This window comes from Colobus angolensis, unplaced genomic scaffold, assembly GCF_000951035.1.
Source record: "Colobus angolensis palliatus isolate OR3802 unplaced genomic scaffold, Cang.pa_1.0 Scaffold49, whole genome shotgun sequence".
Classification (NCBI taxonomy): domain Eukaryota; kingdom Metazoa; phylum Chordata; class Mammalia; order Primates; family Cercopithecidae; genus Colobus; species Colobus angolensis.
This window is the reverse complement of record NW_012118376.1, coordinates 2,480,976-2,494,998: the sequence shown is the minus strand read 5'-3', so window position 1 is coordinate 2,494,998 and position 14,023 is coordinate 2,480,976. Positions and strand designations below refer to the sequence as shown.

The 14,023-nt window shown below is 41.3% G+C and overlaps 1 protein-coding gene across 1 annotated transcript in view; it reads left to right on the top strand.

Annotated features, from left to right (window-relative positions):
• Positions 1 to 14,023, top strand: part of PDE8B (phosphodiesterase 8B) — a 223,740-nt gene that overhangs the window by 116,363 nt on the left and 93,354 nt on the right. The window contains exons 3-5 of the mRNA XM_011959219.1: positions 2,897 to 2,956; positions 5,613 to 5,670; positions 11,418 to 11,506. Of these exons, the coding sequence (XP_011814609.1) occupies positions 11,424 to 11,506 (83 nt within the window). The 5' untranslated portion in view covers positions 2,897 to 2,956; positions 5,613 to 5,670; positions 11,418 to 11,423. The remainder of the gene's footprint in view (positions 1 to 2,896; positions 2,957 to 5,612; positions 5,671 to 11,417; positions 11,507 to 14,023) is intronic.

Below are 14,023 nucleotides of genomic sequence, written 5' to 3'. Positions count from 1 at the left end.
TTCTTGAATGTTAGTAAGTGAAATAAAAGGTGGGAAAATGGCTTTTTAGAACCTTGGTACCCTGAGAAGAAATTAGTGGATTAAGAGAAGTTTCTTATCACAGACATCATCTTGCTATTCTTTGATGATTTTCAGTTTCCCAAAGAAGAATTTTTCTTTTTCTTTTCTTTTTTTTTTTGGAGACGGAGTCTCACTCTGCCGCCCAGGCTAGAGTGCAGTGGCCAGATCTCAGCTCACTGCAAGCTCCGCCTCCTGGGTTTACGCCATTCTCCTGCCTCAGCCTCCGGAGTAGCTGGGACTACAGGCGCCCGCCACCTCGTCTGGCTAGTTTTTGTATTTTTTTTTTTAGTAGAGATGGGGTTTCACCGTGTTAGCCAGGATGGTCTCGATCTCCTGACCTCGTGATCTGCCCGCCTCGGCCTCCCAAAGTGCTGGGATTACAGGCTTGAGCCACCACGCCCGGCCCGAAGAATTTTTCTTAAGCATCTGTTTTAGAAATGTTTTAATGGCTTCAAATAATCTCATCTTTCTGCATAAAAATGTTTTTCTATTTAATAGTGTATATAAATATACATAGAGTATATCATAAAATAGCTGGATGCTATTTTTAGTATTAGGAAATATTTTTGATGATTTTATAGTAGAATTGGGTCTTGTAAAACTAAGAATTTCTGATTTTTCTTGGCCTTCACTTACTTTTGTTAGGTAGTTTTGTAGTAGAAATATCACACTTCTTTGTTCCTACATACAATTACTTAAGATAAGCTTTATTTATAAAGAAAAAATCAACAGGAAGAAATCTTTTAATTCAGGCAAAGGCCCAGTTTAGCAGATAAACTTTACATTTTTCTTTGAATATAAAGAAATAGAGTTTTATTTCCTACGAAATGTATTTCTGTGTTAGCTGCTCAGAAAACCAATAGAAGTCTATGCAGTTTAGAAGTCAGATGTACGTATCTGGCAGTGTGTTTCCCGACTATTATTGGTCATGTTGAGGGTGGCCAGATTCCAAAGGCTTGACTCTCAGCACACATTCCCTAGGGGGATGGGTAGGTGCCATGCTCCTGGCAGATGTGCATTCTTTGTTGTCATCTGTGGCGCTAGATCCCTCACCCTTGAGCTAGGACTGGACCTTAGCCTAACATGCGTCCTTGAGCCTCAGCCCCACCTTCCCCTTAGTCCTCTCATCCAGGAAGAGGCCTAGGTCTCTCCTACCATACCAGTTCCTTCGGAGAGACAAGATAAAAGAGACAAGCAGCAGGAAGCAACCCAAAAGATGGAAGCCAGTCCCAAAAGAAACCAAGAGAGTGTGTGCTCCAGCCCATTTATGCTTATTACATGTTTTAGCCTCTTGCCTAAAACCCACACCTTAGGATATAGCCCACCAGTGTGCCCATGACGCCTACTGGGGTGAGAAAGACTGAATGAAGGTGAGAAGTACTTAGTGTTTTTTCCCTAGAGGTCGGAACATGACTCTAAAACACTATGTATTTTTTCATTAGGTGCTAACTGGTATTTCCACTGAGTATCCATCCAGTAGGCTCCTGAGTATAAAATAAGTGTAAGTTCACCTTAGCAGGACCTGCTCTACAGGGTGGCTGAGTGGGAAGTAGCCTGTGCCGGCATTGGAGGGATATTGACTTATGCCTCCTGCCCCATTGTGAGTTAACAGCATTTTCTTCAAAAGATCTCTTTAAAATACCGTTTATCCACAGAGGAAACTTCACTTCCCGGGAATATGGCAGCCGATCATTTCCTGTAGCCTTCCTCCCACATAGTGTGAGGGCTCAAGGAACAGGACATGGAGAAGGTGCATTTTTTGAGAAAGGTCAGAAAATGTTGGAGTTGAAGAGGATAAAGCAATACGAGCCGGCTGTCCCTTGGGGAGTGGTAGTTCAAACACATTAAAGTAGAGAGGAGCAGAAATGCCCACAGCCAGAGAGAAAAACAAATGCATGTTGTTTCACAAATTACTCAGGAGTAATTCTGTTCTTGGAGATGATGGTTCCCTTCCAAGATATCTCAGCATAAGCAGAGGCCAGACCAAGAGAACAGGTCAAAGCAAGCATGCTGATTCGCACCAAGATTCAAGTGTGTGGGCCTTTATTAAAAGTTTGTCCAATTTACAACCCCCTGACCAGAACAGTGCAGAATCTGGACTGTAGCATGGCGCAGCAAAGAAAATTCATGGACCTCAAAATTCTATATCCTGATTATTTTGGCCCTGTTTAATTCCTAGGGAATAAACTAACTATATCCAGGTGGTCCTCGTACAACAAACATTATACAGTGACAGGTACTATATTGCAACATTTCTCAGCTCCAGCTGATGATCAAGTTGTTTAAAGCATTTAAGCACAAACTACAGTAGGACTGAAAAATTGAGGTGGCTCTTTGTACCATCTTTAATTGGCTTTAACCAGCATTTGTACATCCCGCTGCCAGCGAGTGTTTTAATTTTTATCATAAGGTCAACTTTCTGAACTATCTGCTATTTTAAAAGAAAAAAGATTAAACCCAATTGGCTCCCCCAGGTACATACTGATAAGAAGAGGATTGTAGGACTGCCAATTTATTTTTATTTTGAAGAGTGGAGTTTCAATTTTAAAAAATGGAATTTAAGTGGAATTTGCCAATTTTTTTAAGTGGTAAATTGGCAGGTCTGACTTATTGGATAATTGCCTGGGAGTTAAGAGCAAAAAATTTTTTAACGAAATGAAGAGATTGTCCTAATCCACAAGGGCATCTTTCTTTGTTGTCTTCTGTGTGTTTTGAGACATTTTCTTTAGAGACAGATTTGATGTTGTGTCATTTTCAATGTGAAGAAGTTCCGCATTCATTTAATGTAACAAAAAGTCCAGATCACATTGTTTGACTTGGAGGCTTCTCATTGCAGGTCGATCCGGGCCACAAATCCCTCTGAGCACACGGTGATCCTCGCAGTGGTTTCACGAGCGTAAGTGCACCTCCCATTCCCAGCTGGAAGGAGTACTGTTCATTCTGAAATATTTGTCAGATGCAATCTGGTTTTTGAGCTGTCTAAGCAATGGGCACGTCTTGGGTCCTAGAACACCAGCCTTAGATCTTGATCTTGCTTTGGGGGTTGTGTTTGTTTCACAAGTTCCTGGAAATATTTAGGTTTTTCTCTGTATCTTATGTAATTGCCTTTAGCACATAGTCATACAGCTCAGGGAGAAAGTTTACTCATTACATGCCAGAAATGAATGGAAAATTTGAGGAGGAGGTGGTCTGGAGAAAACATTGTTCCAGTTTATCTTTTGTTCTTTGAAGAAAAGAGATGGGGATATGCTTGTTTTTCATTTAAGAAGAAACACATTTTTTTTTTTTTCATGTTCAAGCATGAGAATAAAGGGGCACTAAATCCACAAGACGAGGGTTGTGAAGTTGATGCTGGGACGGTTACGTGGCTAGAGGCAGGACAGTAGAGTTTATCCAATGCTGGACGGCAAAGAAAAGGGATTGTGCTGTAGGTACAATAAAACTGTAGAATGAGCAACTGCTCTGCTGGGTTTATCGTCTGATGTGGCCAGCACTTAAAGTAAAAGAGCCAGCAGGAAGAAAAGTTGTCTGTACAAACTACTGTGGTGGGAATCTTGGCAGGTAACAAAATTTGCTGTAGTCTTTTTTTTGTTTTTGAGACGGAGTCTCACTCTGTCGCCCAGGCTGGAGTGCAGCGGGCGATCTTGGCTCACTGCAAGCTCCGCCTCCCGGGTTCACACCATTCTCCTGCCTCAGCCTCCTGAGTAGCTGGGACTACAGGTGCCCGTCACCACTCCCGGCTAATTTTTTGTGTTTTTAGTAGAGATGGGGTTTCACCCTGTTAGCCAGGATGGTCTCGATCTCCTGACCGACCTCCTGATCTGCCGGCCTCGGCCTCCCAAAGTGCTGGGATTACAGGTGTGAGCCACCACACCCAGCCTGTTGTAGTCTTTTAATGGCTGTATTTAGCTTCGGAGAGAGTAAGAACTTCATTAGGGCCTAGGACCTGTTGGACTTGGCCTCATTATGGCATTTGGCACAAATTCTGTGACAAAGGCCAGGAAAGTCTGGCCCAGGGGACTTGAAATGCCTCATTCCAAAGCCATGTGGATACAGCAGGAAATCATGGCTTCAAAGTCTTACCCTAACTGAAGACTCCTACTTACCTGCTACTCCTTGAGTGTCTTCCTAGGAGCTCTGTCTTCTCACTTTGTTTGATACCCACCACGGGATGTGGTCCAGAGAAAGTAAAGACATTGTCCTCACTGGTTCGTTACACCTGTCCATCCTGGTGGGAGATTAAGATTCCACAGGGAATGAATGAGGGGAACTGAGACATAAGATGAACCTCCTTCAACCCTCCTTTTCACATTTATCTTCTGGACACTCTGAGATCTGAATGAGGTTATAGAGGCTTGGACATCAATACCAGAAATGTTCAAGGCCACACAGCATTTTTCCCAAGCCTGGCTTATTACACGGGTCCAAGAAGAAAACACTCTTGTTTTTCCAATTCGTAGGGCAAAAAGGTTTGCTAGTCCTTGACAAAATAATGGTTGACTATGGCTTATTTGTTATGATTGTCACCGACTTTTCCTGGTTTTATTATAAAATATTTCATATAGAGAGAGTGGTAATAAAATGAATGTGTGTGTCTATGTCACCGGCTTAAGAAATATAACATTATTAATACCCTTGGAACCGTTTTGTGACCTTCTTAACAGTCAGAGAAGATAGAACTTGGAATTCTAGAAGAAAAACAAAGTGGGTAAAATAGCTTTTCCCTTAGGGCAGGAATCCACTATGGGTAATGCCACAAGTCAGCACTGGGACTTCTGTTCCTGTTTGCTATCTGTGTTTCCATCCAATCCCTTTTATTCCATTTTTCTTCCCTGGTTCTTAGGGTATGTCCCCCATGTTACTTGCTGGCTGTCTCAGACCCTGTTTCTCTATTTTGGTGATAGGGAGCCCAGAGATGGCATGTCTTCATGACAAGGCAATCCACGTCCCACCTTGTACTCAAACTGAAGTCCTGAGACTCAGCGGTAGGCTCACTATAGCAAACCCTCTTGTGAAATGAGTGGCAATTATCCATTTTTGTTTTCTCTCCTTCCCTTCTAACTGTGTGTTCCTGCTGATACTTCTCTCCCATTTGGCTTGGGGGTCCTGCAGCCTGGACTGCTGACTGTCTTCCTCATGTTGAGAGTTGGACCCAGCTCGGTTTTGGTGTGGGAGTCATACTTCCAGATGGTTTGGTGACAATGGTCTCAGAATGAACAGTGCGCCTAACATGTCCCTTTATGGGACTGCTCCCATACATGTGGCTCAACCCCAAAGGGCAGCTGAATTGGAAAGGGCCACTCATGTATACTGAGGGTGATACCTCCAGGTACGCTGCTGGAGCTTTCTCTACTGTTTTTGTTCTTTTTGCATCTGGAAGGTAGATGTGGGGTCTGTAGCCTTGAAGGCAGGTGTGCCCCGTGGGCACGTGCTCGTCAGGAAGCCACTCTTGGAGCTAATGCTGTGTGGCCTCATTGCTCTCTCTCCATGTTTCAGTGTGAGGAATCCTGGTTTGTATCTGCTGAGTGACCACATTTTCTGCTTTGCTGCAGATCGGATGACCATGAAGAGGCGTCAGTCCTTCCTCTTCTCCATGCAGGCTTCAACAGGGTATGTACAAGATGTCCAGCATCTCTCTCAGGTGTGGGTACCTTACCCCCTGACTCTCCCATAACAGGAAAGAAAAGCCGCCACAGAGAACTGTTAAGGAAACGAAGCCCCAGGACTGTTGGGGAAAGGAAGAGACTGTGTTCTCATGGGAGAGTAACGAACAACTGCCAGTCGACCTCTTTGCCTTCTTTGCTCTCTGGGTTTTCTCCATATATCTTAGCAATAGATATACAATGACATAAAAACCCATCTTATTATATCAGATTAAAATTCTGTCGTCCCAAAGTAATCTTATTTAAATCAGTACAGTCAATTCGATTCAAAGTGTGTGTGATTATATATAGATACATCCACCAAATTGGCACCCAAGACTCTGTTCATCAGAGCTGGCCAGAGTTTATACCCTAGGGACAGGCCCATGATGACTGTAGCACCCTGTAAACTCCTGGTTGAAACCATTAACATCAGCAAAGAAAAATTCTTTGAGTGACAAACTACACAAATAACACTGAGATTCCACTTGAAGATTAAGAATTTCTCCAAGGAAACTCACTAACAAACTAAATAACCAAGCTCACCCAGCATCTGAGGGTAGAAATTAGATTGGAGGCAAGGCTATGTGCATGCAAATGGAAAGGAACTGATGGAATGGACTTAGAAGAAAGGGAAGAAAGGGAGGAGGAAAAAGATCATCAAAACATGAATGTTTAAAAGAACTATATTCCCTAATATTAAAAGAAAACAAGTCCTTATAGAGAAATTGTGGAAGAACTTACTTCATATTTTAATTTTTTAAAATAACAAATATATATATTACTCCTATGTAAAGAATAGAAGATTTCCCTTAGGAGAATAATAGGATAGAAGACCACGGTTTACTTATACAGCTTTTGCTGATCATCTAAACACAAGTAATCCTATAGCATCCTGTGACCTCCTGGCTTAAACTATAAACATCATGAATAACACTGATATTCAACTTGAAGATTGAGATTGGTTACTCCAAAGAGACTTACCAACAAACTAAGTAATTAGGCATATTCAATATCTCAAGATCTTTTGGTAAGAGTAATCTGAATCCCGGCCGGGCACAGTGGCTCACGCCTGTAATTCCAGCACTTTGGGAGACCAAGGCAGGCAGATCACCTGAGGTCGGGAGTTCGAGACCAGCCTTACTAACATGGAGAAACCCTATCTCCACTAAAAATACAAAATTAGCCTGGCATGGTGGCACATGCCTATAATCCCAGCTACTCGAGAGGCTGAGGCAGGAGAATCACTTGAACCCGGGAGGTGGAGGTTGCGGTGAGCCGAGATGGCACCATTGTACTCCAGCCTGGGCAACAAGAGCGAAACTCCGTCTCAAAAAAAAAAAAAAAAAAAAAAGAGTAATCTGAATCCCAAGTAGGTGGAGTGATATATTCTTTAAAAAATAGGGTACTGCCTGTGCCTTGTGAATTATGAAAATCCTCTGTGTGCTTTAGGTAATGGTACTTTGCTACTCCGGGCTTAAAAATATATATATTCCTCTTAGTTGTAGACCACAGAGAAGCAAAAACTACCTTTGTGATGCAGTTGTTTTGTGCTTTGGTATGCTTCAGTGTGGAAGTAGCAGTGCTGTAGAGAAGATTCAAGGTAGTCTAGTGGCTCACAATGTGTGATCGAAATGAATGTTTCCAGCTAGCAATATTTTTCACGCTCCTAACACTTTTCCTCTCGTCTGTTATCTTTTCTCGCAAAGGTTGGCGTTTGGTTCTGAAAGCTATTCTTAGGTGCTATATCTTAATGAGAATGCATGAGACAATGCTTCTGAGTTTTGGAATGAAGAGTTGCAAAAGAAAACTCAGCAAAGAAGCCATGTGGTTGAGACAGATTTTCTTTACTCATTTTCTAAGAAATAGCTCTAAAATTATTCACAGACTTCATAGAACTTCTGTGTAATATTGACCCCCCGACTTTACCCCATTCCAATGTTGTCCTTTTCAAGTTTGAGTTGGGACCTCATGGAGTGTGAGGACATAGATTTTACTCATTACCTGGGGGATGATTGGAGAATGGCGATGACACACGGTGGGTTTTATCGATTAGGGACCCATGTACATGCTGTTGTGTGTCCTTTTGGAATTCTACCTTTAGTTCAGTGATGCTACCTCAAACTGGTTTAGAATTGCTGCCATTTGAAGCGATGGTGTCTTGTCTGGAAGGCTGAGGTTGCACATCTGCTCACAGTTAGGAGAAATAACTGGCACTCTTTGGATGCAAATGCTATTGAGAACATTTAACCAAAGTTCCATTGTTTCCTTCTTACACATTTTATAACCTGTCCATGGTGCTCTGGAAGGCTTCACTTCCCACTATCCAGACATGTTACTGTGTTTTGCAGTCAGCCTCAGTGAATAAGCCTTTGGCGAAGGGGCATTAACAGCAGTAGCTGTCAGAGACCACCTGGTGTTCTTCAGTGCTGACCCTGATAGAGGCCATTTGCTGGTTAGGTCAGGGTGCCCCCAGTAGCTCGGGCTCATTCCAGGAGAAGCACGCTGCACCTCCAACAGCTCTCCTGGCGTTACTGTGGCACGCCATTGGCTGAGACTGATCTTCAAGTGGTGGTTCTCCTTTTTTGGGCAAAATCCTGTCTTTTACAACTCTCTTCCCAAGCACCTTTTCAAATATGCCAATTATCCTTGCCTTCCGTGAGGTTGTTTCCCATTGCCAAGCTGTTTTGATTGTATTAGATCATCTGCTTTAACTCACCCCTGGGTTGCTAGCTAATTGGCTGGTGCTTCAGTCTGCGGTGCCTGAGTGGGGATCTAGCCCACAAAAACTCCCCTTGAAGGCTCTGGAGCTGTGTGTAAGCAGTCAACTATATAGATGCTCAGTCCACGCTGAGCCTTTTAGAAACCAGCATCTTAGCAAAGGACGGTTACAGCTGTTTTTATATCAACTTTATGTGCCTCTTTTTCTATTTGCAAAAATGTTTGTTCAGTTTAACAAGTGTTTATGGAGTTCTGCCTCTGTGCAATGTGCTAGGCATGCCGGGGGCACAACTGTAGGGACACAGTTCTCTGTGGAGAGGCCATCTGTGGAGTAGGAAGTGGGGAGCTACGATTTATTGTCAGGCCCAGTTCCCAGTGATTTACTTAATCCTCCTGTACATATGAGGGATTTGATATTTTCTCCATTTTTGCAGAGGAGGAAACAGGCTCAAAACAACTAAACTTGCCAGAGCTCACACTCATGACAAAGTCCAGAAGCAAATGCATGTTGTTTAACTCCAAACTCTATATTGGGTCCACTAAAGTTAGGTTTCCCAAGCTAGTGCTCCACAGAACACTACTGTACCAAAAGCTATTAATAGATGGTCCGTGATAAAAGGCTTCTATGGTCAAATAAGTTTAGGGAATCAGTGAAAACTCAGTTGCCCCTCCTCCCACACCTGAGAATTCACAGAGCACTTTTGCTACATTGCACATTAGCATTTTAAATGCTCTGAGACGTCCTGTAGCGAACAAACCTGCTAACTTTGTGTATCCCAACATTTTCTTTCCATTTTTTGCAAAAACGAATCTATGTTTGTTATAGAGAATACAGATAAGCTAAAAATTAAAATTGTTTATGCCACCAGCCTTTCAGATTTATTTCTAGGCAGAAATAGAAATGACTGTGTATTATTTACAAAACAGTGTCATAATATACATACGTATCTTTCTATGTTATCCCAGCATTTTCAAACGTGTGTTATCATGTTTTTTTCATGTTTTTACAAAACATCAGCTAACAACCCCCTGAGTTCTGTTATAGGCTGATATATAGCTTTTATCCATCTAAAAGCTCAAATGGAATCTAATCATGTTTAACTTTGCTCTGTAAATCAAAGAGAAAGTGTTTCCCTTCTGTGTATGTTTATGGCTTCCTCTCTTTCCTTAGCCCTTCCCAGTTTCCACGTAAGAATAGTGGAGGATCAGAGGCCCAGGGAAAGCCAGAGAGAAGCCAACCACTCCAGATATGTGGAGCCATCCACTTCAGTGTGTATGTGGGGTGTGTGTGTGAGAGAGAGAGCGGGGGTGGGGGGAGAGGGAGAGAGAGAAGAGAGAGAGAGAAAGGAAGGAGTGAGGAGAGGGATTGATTTTTTTCTCTGGCCAACTTGGGTGAAGGAAATCTAAGAAACACATCTTTCAGCAGGATCTAGTATTCTCCTTCTCCACCTATATAGCTACCTGAGAAGCAAAAGAATGTGACTGGTAGTTTGGAATACTTTGGGATTCTGCTTATCTTTCTACTTAGTAGTTTGCCAGCCATATGCTTAGAAAGGCTTGCATGATGTGTTTTTTTTAAATCAATTAAAATGCAAAAGCATTTCCCCTTTCCTAAGTTGAATTGTCCTTAAATCTCTTCCCTTACTATTTTTTACTTGCTTTTTTTTTTCTGATTTCATTATTTCTCATTAAGTATTGATGTGATCATGTCAGAGAAGTGCTCAGTTTCCTATATACCCTACACTGAATCATGTAGCATATATGAGAAATGTAAACCAAATTACTTTGGGATTAAGTGAAAAAGGGCCTACTCTTCTTTCAATGTGGGATTTGAGCAGCTCATGCCTAGCATAAATGGGTGCTTCGTGGTTCTTTGATGAAGGACAATGTATGCTGCATTTTCTTCTGCATTATTATTTGCTTATCTATCTGTTCATTCATTCACTACGTTTATTTATAAATACATGAAAGCTTTTTTTTCAATTGAGATGAAACTAAAATTAGCCATTTTAAAGTGAACAATTCAGTGGCATTTAGCACATACACAATGTTGTACAATCACCACCTCTGTCTAGAGACCCTGTTGCAAAACAAACAAAAAAAGCCATTTTCATCATCCCCAAATGTGTTCGCATTAAGCAGTCACTCCTATTCCTCCTCCCCACAGCCCTGGCAACCACCAGTCTGCATTTTGACTCAATCAATTGACCTATTCTCGGTATTTCCATATACATAGAATCATACCATATGTGAATTTTTTTGTCTGGATTCTTTCACTTAATACTTTTTTCAGGTTCATACATGTTGTCACATGTATTAGTATTTTATTCCTATTTTATGGTCAAGTAATAATCCATTGTATGTATACACCACAATTTGTTTATCTGTTCAAATGTTGAACATTTGGGCTGTTTCTGCCTTTTGGCTATGGTGAATAATGCTGCTATGAACACACATGTACAAGTATTTATTTGAGTACTTGTTTTCAGTTCTTTTGAGTATATACCTAGAAGTGGAATTGCTGGATCATATGAGAATTCTGTGTTTAACTTTTCCCCCCGTATTAGGCACTCAGAAAATTAGGAAGGAAGTAAAGAGTAGGCTCTCCCTTCCAAAGAGATCATTGATAATGTGCTACACACTGAACATGCTGAGTGTTGGGTTTTAGATGATTTTATTAGTGCAATATGAAGCAAAATGTTTCAGTAATTTACATGGCTGGGCAGGCATTCAGTGCCCTAGAGTGTTCATAATGTAGTTTATTCTACCTTTGTTATGAAGGAAGTGAAGTGTACAGTATTACTTGGTCTGTTGTTTCTCATACATTTAAACAAGCACTTTGAACACCTTGACAACTGTTTCATCTCATCTTACTTACTAATTGTCTTATATAACGGAGTTACCTGGGGGTAGGAACAACTGTTAAGTTTCTCTGTTTGGCTCTCAAAGAAGTAACTATATATGTCTTATGTATTGTCTTTGCTTTCTTTTCAGAGATTTATGGAGAATAGCAGCATAATTGCTTGCTATAATGAACTGATTCAAATAGAACATGGGGAAGTTCGCTCCCAGTTCAAATTACGGTATGTAGCAAAGTGAGACAGTAACATAAGGTTAACAATTCTTTAGAAAATCTTATCTGTCAACAGGCTGATGTTCATGGGTTCATAGCTGAATCCCAGGGATTTTGAAGCTTTTAAACAGGCAATGAATGGCAGCTGGCCAACAGCAGTATCTAAGCCAGAAGGCCTGTTATATAAAGAAATAAATTGGAAGCATTTCTTCTTTTGACAGTATTTTCCACTATTTACAGAATTTTAAAATTGTAACCTGGGAAAATGTTTAATTTTTGCACAATTAGATCGAGATTGGGAATAGCCTTGAGGATTATTTTCTACATCCTACTTTCAATATTTATAAATTTTTACTTGGATTGTTACGCATAGGGGTAAACTAATGGTGATATTTATCATGCTAACCATAATAATTGCTAAGTAACGACAATAGCAATTTTATTAAGTCTGTTTGTGGCCTCAGTATGCATGAAGTAGCTTTAAGAAACCAGTTTTAAGTCTCTTTACAAGCATGTAGTGTTTTAAGATCTGGCTTGTCACTGGTGCTCAATTCCAGGGATGGGATTCTCTGGGTGTCTGGCTGCTGGCCAGAATGCTGGGCTGGGGGATGTTCTGCTCCTGGACCCTCTTAGGAATATCAGGGTCCTAGCTCCTGCCTGGTTTTGCGCAGGCTTCACTCTGGCAGGCTTTTTGGACCCTGATGTTTTCCTTCCTTCTCAGTCAGGGAGCAGGGAAAAGAGGAGGCTCTTCTCCACCCATGGGCCACTGCGGGGCCCAGTCCCCAGGAAATTCAGGCCGTGGGATGCCAGAAAAGTCTGTAGCATGGCTTCTCTCTCTGGCTGACTGAGAAGTCATGGATAGTTTGAGGCTCAACACAAAATAAGTAGGAGAGCATCCTATTATAGTGATTATATGCCTTATCTTGATTACTTATTGTCATTCAAAGATGACAAAACCCTTTTCAAACTTAATTATCCTCTGTCCCAGGGAGGCAAAATGAATTGACATAAACCTAGAGAAGCAGGTTCCCCTGGGGTGCACCCTGGTCAGGGAAGTCACTTTTTGGTGGGTAGAGTGCTCTAAGAAATAAAGTGTGGGATAAACGGTCACTTCCTTAGATAGAAAAGTATTAAAAAAAGAATCTCAAACCAGTGGAAAATCAGATATTTTGGGAATTCAGGTATTTTTTAACAGCCCTTGATAAGAAATATTGACAAAGACTTTTTGAAAGTATAAGCAAGCTAGATCCCTTGGTTTATTTTTATGTGTATGTTAGCTTCAGAGAACTTCATAGAATTTTTCTAGAAACCCATGTTGCCTTTACTTCCATAATTTATGCCTTTTAATAATGTAGATTAATTGTTATTATTTCTGGGGGTCTCTACTGTTTTTAATTGAAGGTTAAAAGACTCGGCACTTTTATTTTAGATGTTCACACAATAAATATAATTAGAAAGAGGGGGGTTTTATTGTGGTTTAATTCTTCAGCTGTGTATTACCCACAATAAAAAATGAACAGCTCAACACCTCATTGCTTTGATAGGCAATTCCATTATTTGATTTTAAATAAGTTTCTGTTTTTTTTAGGCAGCATTACATGTGATGGCCTATGTGAGTTGCCAGGAGATGCCCTAATACAGATTCTGCAGTGCACATGGGGCACTGGAGGGCTGTCCCAGGAATGTTAGGGGCACCTTGTCCACAATGAACAGGGCAAAAGCAGGCCTGGAAATTTGAAATAAATATCCCCAGCCAACAAAAGCATAAAGAAAAGCCTTCAGGTTATTGTACCAAAGACTTTTTAAGATCTTACCAGATTCAGAATTTTGTAAATTTCTAAGTACCTACCATTATGTAAGTACTATACTTCTGACCCCTCACTTACTCGAACTGGTTGGGGGCATTGGACCCATTGTTGAGGTCATAATGAAAAGGCTCAAGTTCTTAATACAAATCAGTGTGAAATTGGTGAATGGACCTGACCCAGGAAGATAGTGGCCCCAGGAAAGAAGGTTTGCCTGGCACATGGATTATCTTGCCTTCTGCACAAGCTTCAGCTGTTGCTTTTTGGTGGATTCTGCCTCAACCTTATTCAAGTTATCACCCTTTTGGGTGTGTGTGTGAACATGTGCATGATTTTATGTGCATATTCCCAGGTATACTATATCTAGGCCCAGCAGATGGAGGCAGTGACCCATGCCATGGCCCCTCCCCAGCTCCTTAGGGCACTTAGGGACGTCTAGCACATATACCTGCACCCCAAGGCAGCCAAGCAACTCTATCATTTGTTGCAGACTGGGAAAATGAGGCTCTTTATTATACAATGCTAGAATAATTATAGTCTAATTATATAATACTTTCCCCTACAATTCCGCCCCCAGCTGCAGCTAAATATGTAGCATTACTGTCATTCCTCAAGGACAGTCTGTACTGCAGGATGATGACGCATGTTGAAGGTAGACACCTCTGTCCGGGTCCTGTGTCTCGTGACCATATTTACTTAACCAAGAAAAAAAAGGATCACCT